The sequence below is a fragment of the Schistocerca gregaria genome, chromosome 3 (genome assembly GCF_023897955.1).
Source record: "Schistocerca gregaria isolate iqSchGreg1 chromosome 3, iqSchGreg1.2, whole genome shotgun sequence".
Taxonomy (NCBI): domain Eukaryota; kingdom Metazoa; phylum Arthropoda; class Insecta; order Orthoptera; family Acrididae; genus Schistocerca; species Schistocerca gregaria.
Window position 1 is genome coordinate 855,274,264 of NC_064922.1, and position 16,428 is coordinate 855,290,691.

The following is a 16,428-nucleotide window of genomic DNA, read 5'->3' on the forward strand; positions in this document are numbered from 1 at the left end:
CCTATTTTTCTGCTCTTTTAGCATAAATTGTGAAACAAAAGATCATACAAGAGTAATGTGGCACTACTCAGACGACTGGGTACATATCATTTCACAACAGTAAACTAAAATTGTACTTCTTAATTCTGTTCATTATGCCACCAAAATTTGATAGAGTAAATTAGAAGGCAAGCTGCTAATGTGGAAAAAACTACTGTCGTGTCAGTTATGTTAAATAGCTGCTATTTGGTAGTTAATATTTATGTGATTGCAATGGTATTTTTCGAAGATTTTTTTTTTATCAGCATTGGTAGAACCTTGTCGCATTTACGGTACTTACTACTATTCATGCATCTTTTCATGTTTCATTTCACTCAAATCATTTTACATATCTTTACTCAATCAGCTGTAAACTTAATATTAAAATTTTCACTTTTGGTGTCCTTTTTCTAATCTTGGATAGTGAGAAGCACCTTTTATTCATAGTAAGATTATCAGTTTTTTGGCTGGACAGCTTCCATGGGCTAATCTGATTACAAACACCACAACACCACTTGGTTTTAGATACTTTATGGAAACAATAAGTCTGAAAACATAACCAAAGTTTGTGGAAGTGGTACACTCTATTAGAATGGAGGCGACTAATTTATTGGTAAATGAGCTTATCGACATAGAGCAGTTTATTCAAAAGAGTTTTTGTGTTGACTTTACCTCCAGACAAGAATAATTTAGGCAGAGTAAGTATCTTTAATGACAACCAAACCCATCTTTCTTATAATATGAGATCATGTCATTTCATCACAGCATGATCCAAAATGTTTGATACAGTTCTTCTGCTGGATCAGACTCGCGTGTGAAGCAGTACTTCACTGTAAAAAGCTTTTGTATACATCTGTAATACTGATGTTATTTTTCTCCAGGTGAACTAGCAAACACACTTACAAAGCGGCAGGCATTTCCTTACTCGGACATCCCCGGCTTCCCCCACTCGACAGTTGCTGGCCATGCTGGCCAACTTGTGTTTGGATTTCTTGAAGGTGTTGAAGTCATGTGCATGCAGGGGCGTTTCCACGCCTATGAGGGATACCCAATTTGGAAGGTAATTGATGATGAAATATATGTAAAGAATATCTTCCTTAACTTTAGACCAAAAGTTTACACCTGTTGCAGTCCAGTATGGATTATGTAATGAAGCATTCAGAAGGCTGGCCTGTAAAAGACCAGTTACAAAACTCAGTTCCAGAAAATGGGAACAGCCTGTAGACTTAAAAAAAAATCCACAAAGGAAAAAAAAACCTCAAAAAACATAAAACTGAGACATGACACCACAGCCATCAAACCAGTGTCTCCTTGTGCAGATGAATCGTCTTTCCAAACAGAGGTACAGCGAAGAGAAATCCAGAAGAGCAAATCAAAAATAATAAGGAAAAGTTTAGGTTCAAATGATTATTAAGAAAGAATGTATAGACTAAGAATAGTTAAGGAATTAAAGTATACCAACATCTTCTTTGGTAGCTATGCAGTAGCAGGGGGGGTTGCTCGGAGACTTTTCCTCTGCGCAGGGACTCAGTGTTGTGTTTCCCTTGCTTTCATATCACCGTAACTAACATTACTATTGAGATGGCTGAGTGGGCATGGCCTTAAAGCTGATAAAATGAAGGAAAAAAGTGTACAAACATTATTCAGGTACGAGAAAATGTAAGCTAAAAATCTATAACCATATAAAAGAATGGAACAAACCAAATCAGTTAGATAGATTGTGGAATAGCACCTTAGAATAAAACTGAAATAATTAAATGTGATAGTGTAGCAAATGACGACCTGCAGTGTGCAGCAATAACACAACTTGATACACAAAACAGAATATTTTTTAGCCAGAAAATTGATGAGTTGGCTGCGAGTCTGGCAGAAAAACCCCTTAAAACCAGAGCCTTGATCTGACGAGTTGAAAAGAACTGATTCTGGAGGATGAAAGTAATAAGGACACTGAGAAAGGCTGTTATCATGTTGCATCCTTTGAATAAAAGCCATGGCATTTTGTTTAAATATAAGATAAATATTTCTGGAAAAAATTACATTTTATCAGCGGAGAAGAGTGATATATTATACCTCCCTTTTGTTTTAGAAACTATTACAGACTGATTACTATCACGACTATTTTCAGCCATTCATTAGCTCCTTCAGGATCTACAATAGGAAAAGGAATCATAGGCTAAATCAAAATCTTGAAATTTAATATTGTAGATTCTGAAGATGGCCAAAACTAATAACGGTTGTAATGCTTGTTACTGTATCTAAACTAGAGAGATTGATGATCTTTATTCTGTGTGTGTAACTGCTGCTATTGATAACTCGAATGGTAGCTTAAAGACAGATTTTGATCTGTGCAGTGTGCCATGCCTGTGAGGGTCATGAAGCTGATAGGGGTGACCCATCTGATTGCCACCAATGCTGCTGGAGGCATCAATGATGACCTGAATGTTGGTGACATCATGCTAATCAAGGACCACATCAGTCTGATGGGATTTGCTGGGAATGGCCCTCTTATTGGTCCAAATGATGAAAGGTGAGTGCTGTCAAGGAGAGTGATTTCCTTTTGCGTATTTGTCTCTTATGGAATTTGCTTTAGAGACATACATGCAGTTTGGCTTGTATGCAATACCTGCAGCAGTTCTTCCTTTGTGACTTCTATGACAGGCACAGATTGTCCTTTGCTTTCCTCTGTCTGTTGCCCCTTCCTGAACCTGCAACTGATATTGTGCATTTTTAATGTAATCTGGGATTCCTCTCCCTCTCCTGCTCCCTCTTCTTTGGAATCTTTCCTCCAGTACCTCTTTGTGTGCAATTTCTTTGAAATATGAACCAGCCGTTATGTTTTCCCTATTCTTTTCCTGCAGTTCTTTTCCTTCTTAGATTCTAAGATGACTACTTTCCTCATGCACTGTCCATTTCACTTACAGCATTTTATCCAAAATGACATTTCAGAACTATAAAAGTATTTTCCCTTTATCTTTTTGGCTGCAAATGGTTCACTGCCATTTAATACCATACTCTGGCTCTCGGCATAGGCAACGAAACTTTGACAATATTCCACGTTTCCAACTCTTTGCTATTCTGTGACACTACAGTGCTTTGAAAATTGTTGGATATACATATTTGTGAACAGGCTATAATGTTCATCTTCCTAAGAAAACTGTGCTCAATTTTTTTTTTGTGAACTGCATAGATCTTGTTTCTGTTTTTGTAGGGAGGGCAAATGGGATGATAAATCCACAAAAAAGGCATGAATCCTTAATAAAGCAATATCCATTTAATGTTCACAGGTTTGGACCACGCTTTGTGTCTATGAACAAAGCATATAATGTAAATCTCCGCAAGAAAGCCCATGAAGTGGCCAAGCAGATGGGTATTTCAGATGTTGTGAAGGAAGGCATTTACTGCTGCATAGGTGGACCAAACTACGAAACTGTTGCAGAAAACAGATGCCTCAAATTGATGGGAGTGGATGCTATTGGTAAGAAATATTATTCAGCTTACAGTAACTTGACTTTCTCAGTTTTATTCTGTGAATTTCTGGGCTGTATGACAGTGAGTGATGAAATGTAAATAGTAGAAATCATAGAATGTGAAACTACATCAGAAAGAGATGCTTGAAAAGGATTTGTTGTTTCCAGAATGAGATTTTCACTCTGTAGCAGAGTGTGCACTGATATGAAACTTCCTGGCAGATTAAAACTGCGTGCCAGACTGAGACTCAAACTCAGAACCTTTGCCTTTCGCGGGCAAGTGCTCTACCATCTGAGCTACCCAAGCACGGCTCACGTCCCACCCTCACAGCTTCACTTCCGCCAGTATCTGAAGCTGTGAGGACAGAGCGTGAGTCATGCTTAGGTAGCTCAGACGGTAGAGCACTTGCCCACGAAAGACAAAGGTCCTGAGTTTGAGTATTGGTCCAGCACACAGTTTCAATCTGCCAGGAAGTTTTCAGTATTTGTTGTTTTCCAAAGCTGCTATGAACAGCAAATGTCAGGTCATTCTTGCTAATGATCAGTTTGTAAAGTTGGGCTTCCTTATGACATGATATGCTTCTGCTTATGTCATCAGTGGATTGCACATTGATTAGAACTAATCACTGGAACATATTGTGACATAACATTAAGATGTTCAGAAAAATTTTGTGGGTTTCTTGTTGTGTGGCATACATGACTTCCATCTTCTGACCAGAAGACAAAAGACTCTGAGAATATTTTGTTACATTGATAGGCCGTGAAAACCATAATTTATATGTTCTTAAAATGTTCACCATTTTGTGCATCTGTAAGCATCAGTCATTTCACCAAACTAATACTACATTTTAAATAGACAGATAAAAAAAGTCTACTCACCAAGTGGCAGCAGGGGAACATGCATGCGTAAGGATTGAACTTTCAGAAGATTCTGTAGCCAGTGGCTCCTTCTGGTGGATGAGTTGAGGGGAAGGAAGAGGGGCGAAGGAAAGGTACTAGAGAGGTTTAGGGAAAGGGTACAGTTTAGAAAAGACATCCAGAACCCCAGGTCAGAGGAGGTGGATGGGATGAGAAGGTCTTTCTTTCTTGTGCCATCCAGTAAGTCTTTCTGGCAGATTAAAACTGTGTGCCGGAATGAGACTTGAACTTGGGACTTTAGCATTTCATGGGCAAGTGCTCCTCAGAGCTTCAGTTCTGCCAGTACCTCGTCTCCTACCTTCCAAACTTCGAAGAAGCTCTTCTGTGAACCTCGCAGAACTAGCACCGCTGGAAGAAAGGATATTGTGGAGACATGGCTCAGCCACAGCCTGGGGGATGATTCCAAAATGAAATTTTCACTCTGCAGTGGAGTGGTGCTAGGTCTGCAAGGTTCGCAGAAGAGCTTCTGTGTAGTTTGGAAGGTAGGAGATGAGGTACTGGCAGAACTGAAGCTGTGAGGAGAGGTTGTGAGTCATGCTTGGGTAGCTCGGTTGGTAGAGCACTTGCCTGTGAAAGGCAAAGATCGCGAGTTTGAGTCTTGGTCCAGCACACAGTTTTAGTCTGACAGGAAGTTTCATACGTAATTGTACTTCAAATATATTTTTACAGATGCAGTTATCTATAATGATTTATTATCTGAATGAAATAAAATAAAATAAAATGAATAAAAAAACACATCTACAGATCCTGAGTGGATTTTGCTTCAAATGTTCATAAATGCAAACCTGTGCACTTCACTTCACAAAATGCAAAAATTTTGTGTGCTGTGAACTACAGCAACAATGAGTAAGTCAGAAACGGACAACTCATACAAATACCTGGGTGTAACAGTTTGTGGGAAAATGGCACAATTGCACAGGCTATGCGATAGGAAAGGCAAGGGGTAGATGTCAGTTCACTGGTAGAATACTGAGAGAACACAGTCTACAAAGTACACTGCACACAAATCACTTGTACATTTGATCTTAGAATACTGATGAAGTATGTGAGAACCATACCAAGTAGGGCTAACGGGATTTTTGAAAGTATTGGATGGAGGTCACCACAAATGGTCACAAGTTTAACTAGCAGGAGTCACAAGCATTTTGAAAAATTAGTACTGGAAGACACATGAGGATAGATGCAAATTATCCTGCAAAAGTCTGCTTGAAGTATCAAGAACTAGTATCAAATGATTAACTTAGGAATATACTGCACCTGCTATAAATCACTGCTTCAGGGCCCAAGATGACAAGGTTGGACTAAGCACAGTGTGCACAGAGGCATTTGAGCAGTTATACTTCACCCACTCCATGCACAATTAGAACAAAGAAAAACCATGACATGTGGTGCAATGCTAAGAACACACAGTTATGCCACTTCACAGTGGTTTACAGAGTACTTATAAGCATGCAGAAAGAGAACAAACTTTACATAGGCTGCAGTAAACCCTGGTGCTTCTTCTGGGTCTGTCAGTGTAAAGAAGTTGCTATCTCATCCCACAGCAGTGGCAGGAAGGCTACCTGACTAGCACTAGAGTGCTGCAGCTCTAGTCAGAACAGTGTTGGGGCCCGAATGCTGAAATGAGCACACTGCACGAGGCACTGCCGACACTGCATAAGCTGGCACTGTGCACAGCCCTGATGAGATAGGTACATGTTTTGTTTGATGTCCATAACATGAAGAGCAGAAACACTGCAGTGTCTTCCAGCACATAGGGGACATAGCACATTTTGTGGTTTGTGTGTATTATAAATTAGCATATGGATAGTTTGTTACTAGGAGCATCACAGAGTTCATTTTTCTACAGGGTGTAGTGAATTCACACTGCTGTACTGTTGTCTGCTTCAGTTTCAGAGGTTATCTCAATGCCTTCGTGTATCAGTCAAACCAGCTTGGTTCCTGCCAGGTGCTGCAAGGATTCATTGGTCAGGAGGAGGCTAATTTTCTTTAAGGAAAATTCCTATGAGTTTGTAACAAAAGGAGGTGGATTTTTCACCCTATTTGAGTAATGTAAATGCAAACTATGTATTATAACAACGAAAATAATCAATAATTGATAATATAATGTAAATGGACAGACCAAGCAGCAGCAGGGGAACACACATGCAAAAGTACTGAACTTTCACAAGGTTCCGGAGCCAGTGGCTCCTCCTCCTGGTGGAAGAGTTGAAGGGGAAGTGCACACTCTGCTGCAGAGTGAAAATCTCATTCTGGATATAATTACATAACTGTATACTGAAGAATATAACTTGTATTTCAACAGTGATAACATGTATCTGTATATGCCATGTCCATCATACCATGAAATCCTTAAACCAGTCATAAATTTTGTTTCAAACTCCATATGATCATATTTCCATTAACTAGTGCTAGTGTGGTACTGAGTCAAATGCATTCTGGGAGTCAAGAAATACTGAGTCTAATCATTTGTCTTGCCAACGGTCTTGCCGCAGTGGTAACACCGGTTCCTGTCAGATCGCCCAAGTTATGTGCTGTAGGGCTGGTATGGAATGGTCTGCCAAGTGCTGTTGGCAAGCAGGGTGCCCTCAGCATTTGTGAGGCAAACTGATGAGCTACTTGATTGAGAAGTAGTGACTCCAGTCTTGTAAACTGACATACGGCTGGAAGAGTCGTGTGCTGACCACATGCCCCTCCATATCTGCATCCAGTAAAGTCTGTGGGCTGAGGATCACACAGCAGCCAGTCAGTACCATTGGGCCTTCCAAGGCCTGTTCGGATGGAGTTTAGTTTAGTTTTTAATCATTTGTCTTGATCCATAGGTTTCAGAGTGCCACGTGAGAACAGTGGAAGTTGGGGTTCCCACAACCAAAGTTTTCAGAATCCTTGCTAGGTGGTTATTTTGTTAGAGATATCTCATTATGTCTTCTGGGATTCTACAACAGATGGACATTAGGATGTGACTTGTGCTTTATTGCAATTGGGCTTAGTTTTTTTTTAAAATTATGATCTCCTTTATATTACAGTTTCACAGTTAAAGTTGGGACACCTTGGCTGCAAATACTGTATAGCATCTGACAGGGATTCCATTGGGCCCTGCAAATTAGTTTAGTTTTAATGATTTCAGCTATTTCTCAATGCCACTGACACTAATATCTGTATCATGAGATGATTAAATTGGGGCAGTACTTCTATATTTCTGTTTTTAAGAAAAAAATTGAATGAGTTCAGCATTTCTGATTTTGCTTTGCTACCCTCAATTTCAGTTCCTACGTCATCCAGGAGTGTCGGCACACGTAAACGCTCTGAGTAGCCTCAAGTCTAGCATGCAGAATTCAATAGAGGCCCTCTTAATTGTTTGTCTCACTTCAGGTGGTATTATGGAACAGTTGTACGTCAGATAAAAGGCACTCACTGAACAAATTACACGATTCTTACTGTTACAGGTACATGTTTTCTTTCATAACACCATGAAAGAACGTCTCAGTACTGCTGATGTTGGTGTGCTTTACTAAATGTGTAGCACCGTGAAGCACTGAAGAGATATATTTGCTAATATTTTCAACATCTCATGATTCCAAAACATACACCTCATGTCTTTATCACGAAGAGGGTTCGGGGTTTCCGTATTTGGTACTCTGCTTCCTTATTTAAATTCTTCTGGAGAATTTGGGGGGAAAGTGGCGACACACTGGACTTGATTAACATAGACAGTGGCTCAAAACCCTGTCTGTCTAATGAGGTGTAGAATTACTAATAAAACCATCATAATTGAAGAATTGCCACTTACAGATATAAACCGAGAATCTTATATTAAAGGCGAGAATCAGCAGAGGCAATCACTACCCAAATGGATACATACAGTAACATCTCATTTTTCTAGTGTTTACACAATTACTGTTTCTAAAAGAGTAGTGAGCTGGCTGTATCATGATAGTTGAGTGTACGTCTTGGGCACTGCAAGGCAACTTCTGTACCTCAGGTGCTAGCCAACTTGGCTTGGTACTCGTGAGTGTTTTAGTGCTAAAAACAGCATAGTTTATTGGTGTTGTCGTATAGAACTCTTAGCATTAAGTCTCCTCTGGTTCACTCTAAAATGCATTCATATCTAACTCGATAATGTGACCATGTGGTCCTGGTTTTCCAGCATGACTTTCAGCATGTGATACTGGCTCTGGCTTTCACATAATGTACACTGAGCAAGCTTGGAAAGTACTGGCGCTGTGAGCCCTTTCTAGAAACCTGGCAATGAAAAATAAACATTTCCTTCACATGGCTATCTCCAAGTAATCACATAAAATTGTGCACATGTGCACAATAACTCACCTCTCAAAATAAGATATTTAATCAATATCCTCTTTGAATTTCAAAAAGGTTTCTCTTCAGAATGTGCCATTTTTCAATCTACGAATCAAATTATATGGAACTTAAATGAAATATTGTTAATTGTTTTTTTTCTATGACTTGTCAAAATCACTTGGTTTTGTAGTTCACAGTATTCTCTTACAGAAACACTAATATTGTGGTATCAGAGATATTAATAGAACTGGTTTTCATCTTGCCTGTCTAAAAGGCCCTAGGGTATTGCATTAAGGAAGCCAGGGAGTGTACACAATGAAACAAAACTTCACCATGGGAAATAATTACTAAGTGGATGTCACAGATCAATATTGGGTCTGCATTTGTATATAATCTGCCTTCACATATCCAAGAGTCAGAAATAGTGCTGTTTGCTTATGGTGCAAGCTTTATAATCAAGCCTAATTGAGTAACATTAACATGTGAAAATGTAATTTTTTATTGAAAATTAATAACTGGTTCTCTGAAAATGGACAGCCACTGAATTGAGACGAAACACGATACATAAAATTCAGCAGGTCTACAGTGCAAGTCCTCGCCACACCATTAGAAGTAATGCAGGAGGATAAACAAATTAATGAACCAGATTACTCTAAATTGTTAGGTGTTCACCAAACTGGAAGTCACATGTTACAGATCTTCTTAAATGTCTAAGCTCTGCAGATTTTGTGTTAGAGATAGTATCAGCCTTTGAAGATGAAAATGTCAAATGTAGACTTGCTTTATCTGTTTTAATTCATCTTCTTGTGGCATCATGTTCTGGGAAATGTGTTTCTCGCATGGAAGCATGTATTAAGAGTAATACAAGCTCTCCACTCTTACAACTTCTTGTAAGCCTCTCACTGAAAATTACACCTATGCCCACATACGAAGACAGCTGGAAACAGTATGTCAGTGCTGCATTTTGGGAGGTGGACTAAGCCAGTATGGGAGTTGTCAGGTGTCATAGTGTGGGTAGAGGATGTGAGAGGTGGGAGGCAGGAAGAAGAGTGGGGGGTGGCAGCTCAGAGGGAGGCAGCAGGTTTGCTGTCTAGGAATGTGAGAGGGAGATGAGCCAGTTGCACAGACGAGATATGTAACGCATGAGTATCAGAGCCAGTGGGGAGCAGCACATGCTGAATGGGCATGGGTATGTTAATTGGGAGGGGGTGATCCTGTCACTCCCTCCCAATTTGTGTCCCCACATCACCTTTAGAGTGTGCCGCTCTCCACCAGTTGACAGTTATATGCTTCTGCTTTCCAGTGATTGGTCTCCTTTACTCCTGAAATATTTATATGCTGCCAGAAATTTCCTACAAAACCTTTAAGCAGTTGGGCATACTGAGGACAGCCTCACAATAAAATTATTCTGTTATAAAGTTTGTTGATGTTGCTTTCAAACTGTGACTGATTGGCAACATTAATGAATTTAATACTAGAAGCAGAAATGATTTACATAATTCATCACTCAGCCTTTGTGTTGTACATAAAGGAGTGAAGTAATGAACCATAAAAATCTTTGACCACCAACCCAGTGATGGAAAAAGCTTAGGTTTCAAATACATTTGTATTAACTGAATTGTGTGGAACTCATAGCCACACATTGACAGTTACCTCACAAACAACTCATCCACAAACTCTTGTTCACTGGAGAATTTTTCCTTCTTTTTATTGTATACTTTCATCCACAGTTTTTGCTGTTAATTATAAACATGCATAATGTTTTGTGCACCATGAGAGCTGTCTACAGACTAATAAAAACAAAACAAAACAAAATAAAGTAAAGAAAACAAAATGAAATAAACAAATGCTGATCACCTCCAAGAATGATTTTAATGACTGTCACCATTTCCTTGCTTTTGCATAGTGAAAACTTCATATTCATTTTAATACAACCTGTTATTAATATTCTGTTGCTTCATTGTGTAATAATAGGAATATAATGAAATACTCTTGTTTTGTTAGGAATGAGTACAGTCCACGAAGTTATTGTGGCACGCCACTGCGGGATGGAGGTGTTTGCCCTCAGCCTGATCACCAACAAGTGTGCCCTCAATTACGACGGTGACCAGGAGGTGTGCCACGAGGAGGTCATCGAGGTCGGCAGGGTGAGGGCCAAGGTCCTGCAGCAGCTGGTCTCAAACCTGGTCCCACTCATGATTGCAGCGACAGCCTCAAAATGAAGTTGTGAATCTAAACTAAGAAAATGCTTTACTCTGCAGAGTGCTGATGTCGTAAGTGGTGCCTTATAGTAGGGCTCTTACTGATAGGAAAGGACTAGCTTTTCAGTGCCTGGGATTTTCGTCCAATACATATTATATTCTGACCGATCCACAGAGAATATATAATGATAAAGTGTATGAAATGAGGCTGTTCGCGAGAAGGATAAACATAGCATGTGAGCAACACAAAATTTGAAATTTTGTATGGAACAGAGTATTGCTTTCGGTTTGTGAACATATGGAAGCTCAGGGTGCAAGACATGTTTTATATATTTGTTATGAATAAACTATAAGTTGTTAGTGCCCGCTAGATCAGGATTCAGTTCCTGTTGAGCACCATTGATGTGGTTTTTCCAGCTTTAATGTAAATATGTCTTCCCCTTATTTTGAATTTCGTACTAAATTTCTAATAGTGTTTTTACAATGTTATCACTTTTGCTTTAAAACATGTGAAAAATTATAACAGTTTTATGCACGAGACCGATATTGTAAAGATATTTAATGCTTCATTTAACTGGATTCAGTGCTCTTTCTAAGACAACTGCTCAGCAGAAAAAGAGATAAAATGCTTGTAACTGTTTCAGTAACTGATATTCCTCTTTTTATACACTTCAAACTTGTATCCACACATATGCTACAGAAGACAAAACATGGCTTGTTTTATTTTACATTGTAGTAAAGTTTCTTAATGTGGTATTACCTCTGAAATTTAGATAACCTCTGTGGCATGAGAAAATCTTACTACACATTTTTGGAGATAAAATTAATATGTACCTGAGTCAATATGACTTTTTACATCATTCCTTTGTTCTTTTCTTCTTAGCAGTATCAATAATTTGTACATGTATTAAATTAATCTTATCTTTGTTTTATATTTCCTTCACAAATTTGCATAAGACTGAATGATCTGGTTTGCAGCTATAAATATGGAGAAAGAAGGAAAAGTAACTTGTATTTATTTTATAATATTGTACAGTACTACATTATAGAAAAAATTTAGATAGTGGCAACAGTAGCAATATCAGTCTTCCTAAAGAATTTGCAGCCATTCTTGAAACTGCATTGGCACAGTGGCCTTTCAGATAACTTGGTGAGCAAAAAGCAGACCACACAACTGGAATTTTACTTGTGTTCATAGGTGATAAAGTGGACTGATATCACTGGCTGTTTAGTCTCCAGAAAATGAAAAGACTACCAGCAGTCTTGTGTGTGTCACAATCAATGGTTGCTGTTTTATATGGACAGTGTTACTGTTTTCAAGAATTGGAAGGCTATTGTAAGCATTGCTAAAAATACTAGAAACAGAGACAGTGAGTTTTAAAAATTCCTAACTGTATATTTTTTGATAGGTTAAGATATTTATGCTGTGTATCTAAGGCGACATTTTAAATGTTTCTTTTATACAATGTGTTGTTTAAGACTAGGTAGAAAACTATACTGTTATTTCATTATATGAAGATAATGTACTATGTTTGAAATGCTGAAACATTAGTGGTAGAGTACAAATTATGCTAAAAATTACAATGTGCATTAAAATTGTTCAGTATTTCAAATACAGAAAAGTGTTATCATTTTTGTCCAATTTTTATAACATCACAAATTTCCAGAAATAAAATGTTCTTGGACTGTAATGGATTTATTTAATGCATTTTATGTGTTCATCTCTCTTTAAGGATATTACCATGAGTCATTTAAAACAGATTTTACATTTTCCCTGGCATGTTGAAAAGTATGGTTACATTTTGTGTAGTAGCCTACTACAACACTTTGTTAACTAAAATACAGGCAATCAAATAACAGAAGCAGATTGTTTCTAAACAGTTTCATGATGTGCCTGTGAAAATAATAAACAAGACAGCTTTATACGTAGGATATATTTGCTATGCTGTTTTCTTAAGCTTTGTTGTTGTCACATTTTTATTGGTACCAATTACAAATCCTTCCCATTTGTGTGACAGATTTCATACATTTAAATATTATTCTGTAGAGTGAAAGCAGTGTTGCTCCAAATATTGTTCAAAAGTTTTGACATTAGTGTCTGCTATTGTTTTCAGGAAGATTGTTATAAAGATTAACTGAAAAATACATTCCTGACACAGAAGTAATGATCTGTGTAAAAGTTAAGTTTTCATTTTGTCTGGAATAGGGGACATGAATATAAGGTGGTTCTTTCCCCTTCACTGTACTGTCTTTAACTATTACATTTTTAAAAGATTATAAGTTTTCATCATGCTCAACATGTAAATACATGATAGAGGTGAAGTATCACAGATCTTAAACCGTGGTTTACATGAGTCTCTAGGTTTGCATCCAGTCATGATTATAATGGCCTTTTTCACAGTTTGAATGTGCTGATGGCTGCTTTGGAGTTTTTGAAAATGTGACCCCATATTTAAGATAACTAAAATAGGCATGACAGACACTACTTACTGTTTTCTCACTGCAGAAGAATTTTAGTGAGCAAAGTTTTAGTTTGCTTCACAACCATAAGAATTTGTTTCCTGTCTGTGACCTCTGAAATTTTCCCGGCGTATTTGTTCTTCTAATAATTTCCGGGTATGCAGCCGGATCCCGTCGACATTCTGCCACGATATTTCGGCCCAGAGACGTCCGGCCATCATCAAGTGAGTACACAACTACTGAAGAGCCCAGGTGCAGTCGCAGTATTTATACCGATATATACCAGAATCGGTATAAATACCGCTACTGCACCTGGGCTCTTCAGTAGTTGTGTACTCACCTGATGATGGCCGGACGTCTCTGGGCTGAAATATCGTGGCAGAATGTCGACGGGATCCGGCTGCATACCCGGAAATTATTAGATGTTTCCTGTCTGTTCGCAATTTGTTTATTATTGACAGACAAATGGGTTGTATGGATCCTTGTTTAGAGAACTGTACCAATCCCATGCTATCGGTGATGTGGGTCATGGCCTGGTGCTTCTACCTGCTGCGTTGTTTGCTCCATGGCATTGTGAGGGAAAGGTGTGGAGTGCATGCAACCTTCATGATGATAAAGTAATCATCTCAGCATTGATATACTGTTTTTATTCTACTACTGTTCTGAGTCTCATGTGAGGTCAATGCATGACAACATCTAGCTGGAATGTAATGCATGTGTAGTCGATTCACTAAGAGAAGTTAGAGTTGCACATTGTAGGAAATACATAGAGTTCAGCTTCTCTGAGTGTTACTCCACTGGAACAACTTTCTCTTTCTGCATCTTCGACACAATGGATCAAAGACCATGGAGGGATAAGCTGTCTTGGTTCAAGAGTACTGAATAGCAGGATCCTTGCAGCATTGGTACTGTATGGTGACAGTGAAAAAAAAGTAAGAGGAAAAACAAAGCCTAGCAACAGACAGAATTTATGGATTGACTGCTGGACTTTTTCAATGACATACTCCTACATCTACATCTACATGACTACTCTGCAATTCACATTTAAGTGCTTGGCAGAGGGTTCATCGAACCACAATCATACTATCTCTCTACTATTCCACTCCCGAACAGCGAGCGGGAAAAACGAACACCTAAACCTTTCTGTTCGAGCTCTGATTTCTCTTATTTTATTTTGATGATCATTCCTTCCTATGTAGGTTGGGCTCAACAAAATATTTTCGCATTCGGAAGAGAAAGTTGGTGACTGAAATTTCGTAAAAAGCTCTCGCCGCGACGAAAAACGTCTATGCTGTAATGACTTCCATCCCAACTCGTGTATCATATCTGCCACACTCTCTCCCCTATAACGCGATAATACAAAACGAGCTGCCCTTCTTTGCACCCACTCCTAATACCACCGTTAGGGAAATTAAGAACAAGGAAACATTCCATTAGATGGTCTCAAAAGCATAAAGTGCAAAAATTTTCTGATGTGCAATAAAAACTCTTCTTGACTAGAAACAAACCTAAAGCTGTTCAATAAGTGGCTGTTACTTAGGTAGCAATATTTAAGTCACAGGATGTTCAGAAGGGCCCCTCTGTTTCTACCTTTTTTTTTGTAAAGGAGTGAGTGTTGAAGACTCCACAAATTACCAAAACACATCCTATGTTATTTACTTTGTTTAGCAATGATTGTAGTTTATCAATTTATTTAAGACAAGACAAAAGACAGAGATGTTGATTGGCAAACTATAGCAATAACTAAGTTAAAACTAGCTGATTTTTACAGCTGCAGTCTGTCCTATTAGTTGTTCACTGAAGTTAAGTCTGATTAGGTAGTAAAATATATATTTTCATTTATATACACTGCTGTCCCATGCTGGTTGCTTTTATTTTTGTGATAGTGGGAAAACAAAATGAAATTAACTACATTGTATGCTAAATTAATTCAGGGTTAAGTCAGTGCCCTAAAATATATGACTTAAACAAAAAGAATAACACACACACACACACACACACACACACACACACACACACACACACACACACACTCTAAAATTTTTAGTAGATTGGATACATAGGAAATAATGTCCAGTCTTTTTCATAACTAATTGATAATTCATTAATTTCAGTCCAAGTATTTAGTAAAGTATGGTTCTCTTCATTTTGCAGTTTGTTCACTTTTTTCCAAAATTTTAAGTTGTCATCTGAATAGAGCACAGATATACGTAGCATGTTGGGCCCAACCACTGATCATTGGCAAACACTTGTTTAACATTCAGGTATACTTTTCATTATTGCAGTTTATGATTTGTTTCCTGTAACTGAGATGAGTCAATGTGGGAGAACGCCACAGTTTCTCCAGTAATACTTTATAGTTTGTAGAATCAAAAGCCTTAACAAGGTAAACTAGTGTGACTTTACAAGATAATTTTTTTACAAGAGGTTTGGGCAAAAGATATTAGTTTTTTAACAGCTTTGACCATTGGCATTTGGAACCTGAAACCCTACTGAGACTTAGCCAAGATATTATTATTTAATAAATATAGATAGGTTTGATGTTATATGCAGTACTCAAATTACTCTGGAAAAACAAATTGGATAGTTATTATTAATATAGGATTTGTCACCAAGATTATCTACTTTCTCATAATGTGTTTGTTACATAAATATTTAAAAAATACATAAAAAACAATTAAGTAATTAATTTTTTTTGTCATGATAATCTGAACTTGTTGAACAGGAGAGCATTGTATACTTATCACATGTTGTACCTGTAACAACCACAGTAAGCAGGGTTGAAAGGTAGGTTGGTTCTGGAACTTTTGATGCAGATTGTCATCAGAAGAAAGAAAAATTCTGAAAGTAGGAAAAATGATGGAAATAAAGAAATACCACTCCAAAATCTGGATTAGGAGTGACATAAGTACACAAAAAGTCAGAAATAAGATGCTGGTATCTAAAGTGCATTCATTCAGTGAAATCCTATGGCATAATGTTGTGAGATAGCTGTCCTTCACCAAGTACAGAACATAAAATTATAAACAATTTTGTTCTATTACCTCTTCTGTGTTACTTCTTGC

General features: G+C 37.9%; 1 protein-coding gene across 1 annotated transcript in view; it reads left to right on the forward strand.

Moving 5' to 3' along the window:
* LOC126354813 (purine nucleoside phosphorylase-like) overlaps positions 1–12,594 on the forward strand; it is a 66,283-nt gene extending 53,689 nt beyond the window's left edge. The window contains exons 3-6 of the mRNA XM_050004752.1: positions 900–1,078; positions 2,370–2,545; positions 3,303–3,493; positions 10,707–12,594. Coding sequence (XP_049860709.1) covers positions 900–1,078; positions 2,370–2,545; positions 3,303–3,493; positions 10,707–10,924 — 764 coding nt within the window. The 3' untranslated portion in view covers positions 10,925–12,594. The remainder of the gene's footprint in view (positions 1–899; positions 1,079–2,369; positions 2,546–3,302; positions 3,494–10,706) is intronic.
* The last annotated feature ends 3,834 nt before the right edge of the window (positions 12,595–16,428 follow it).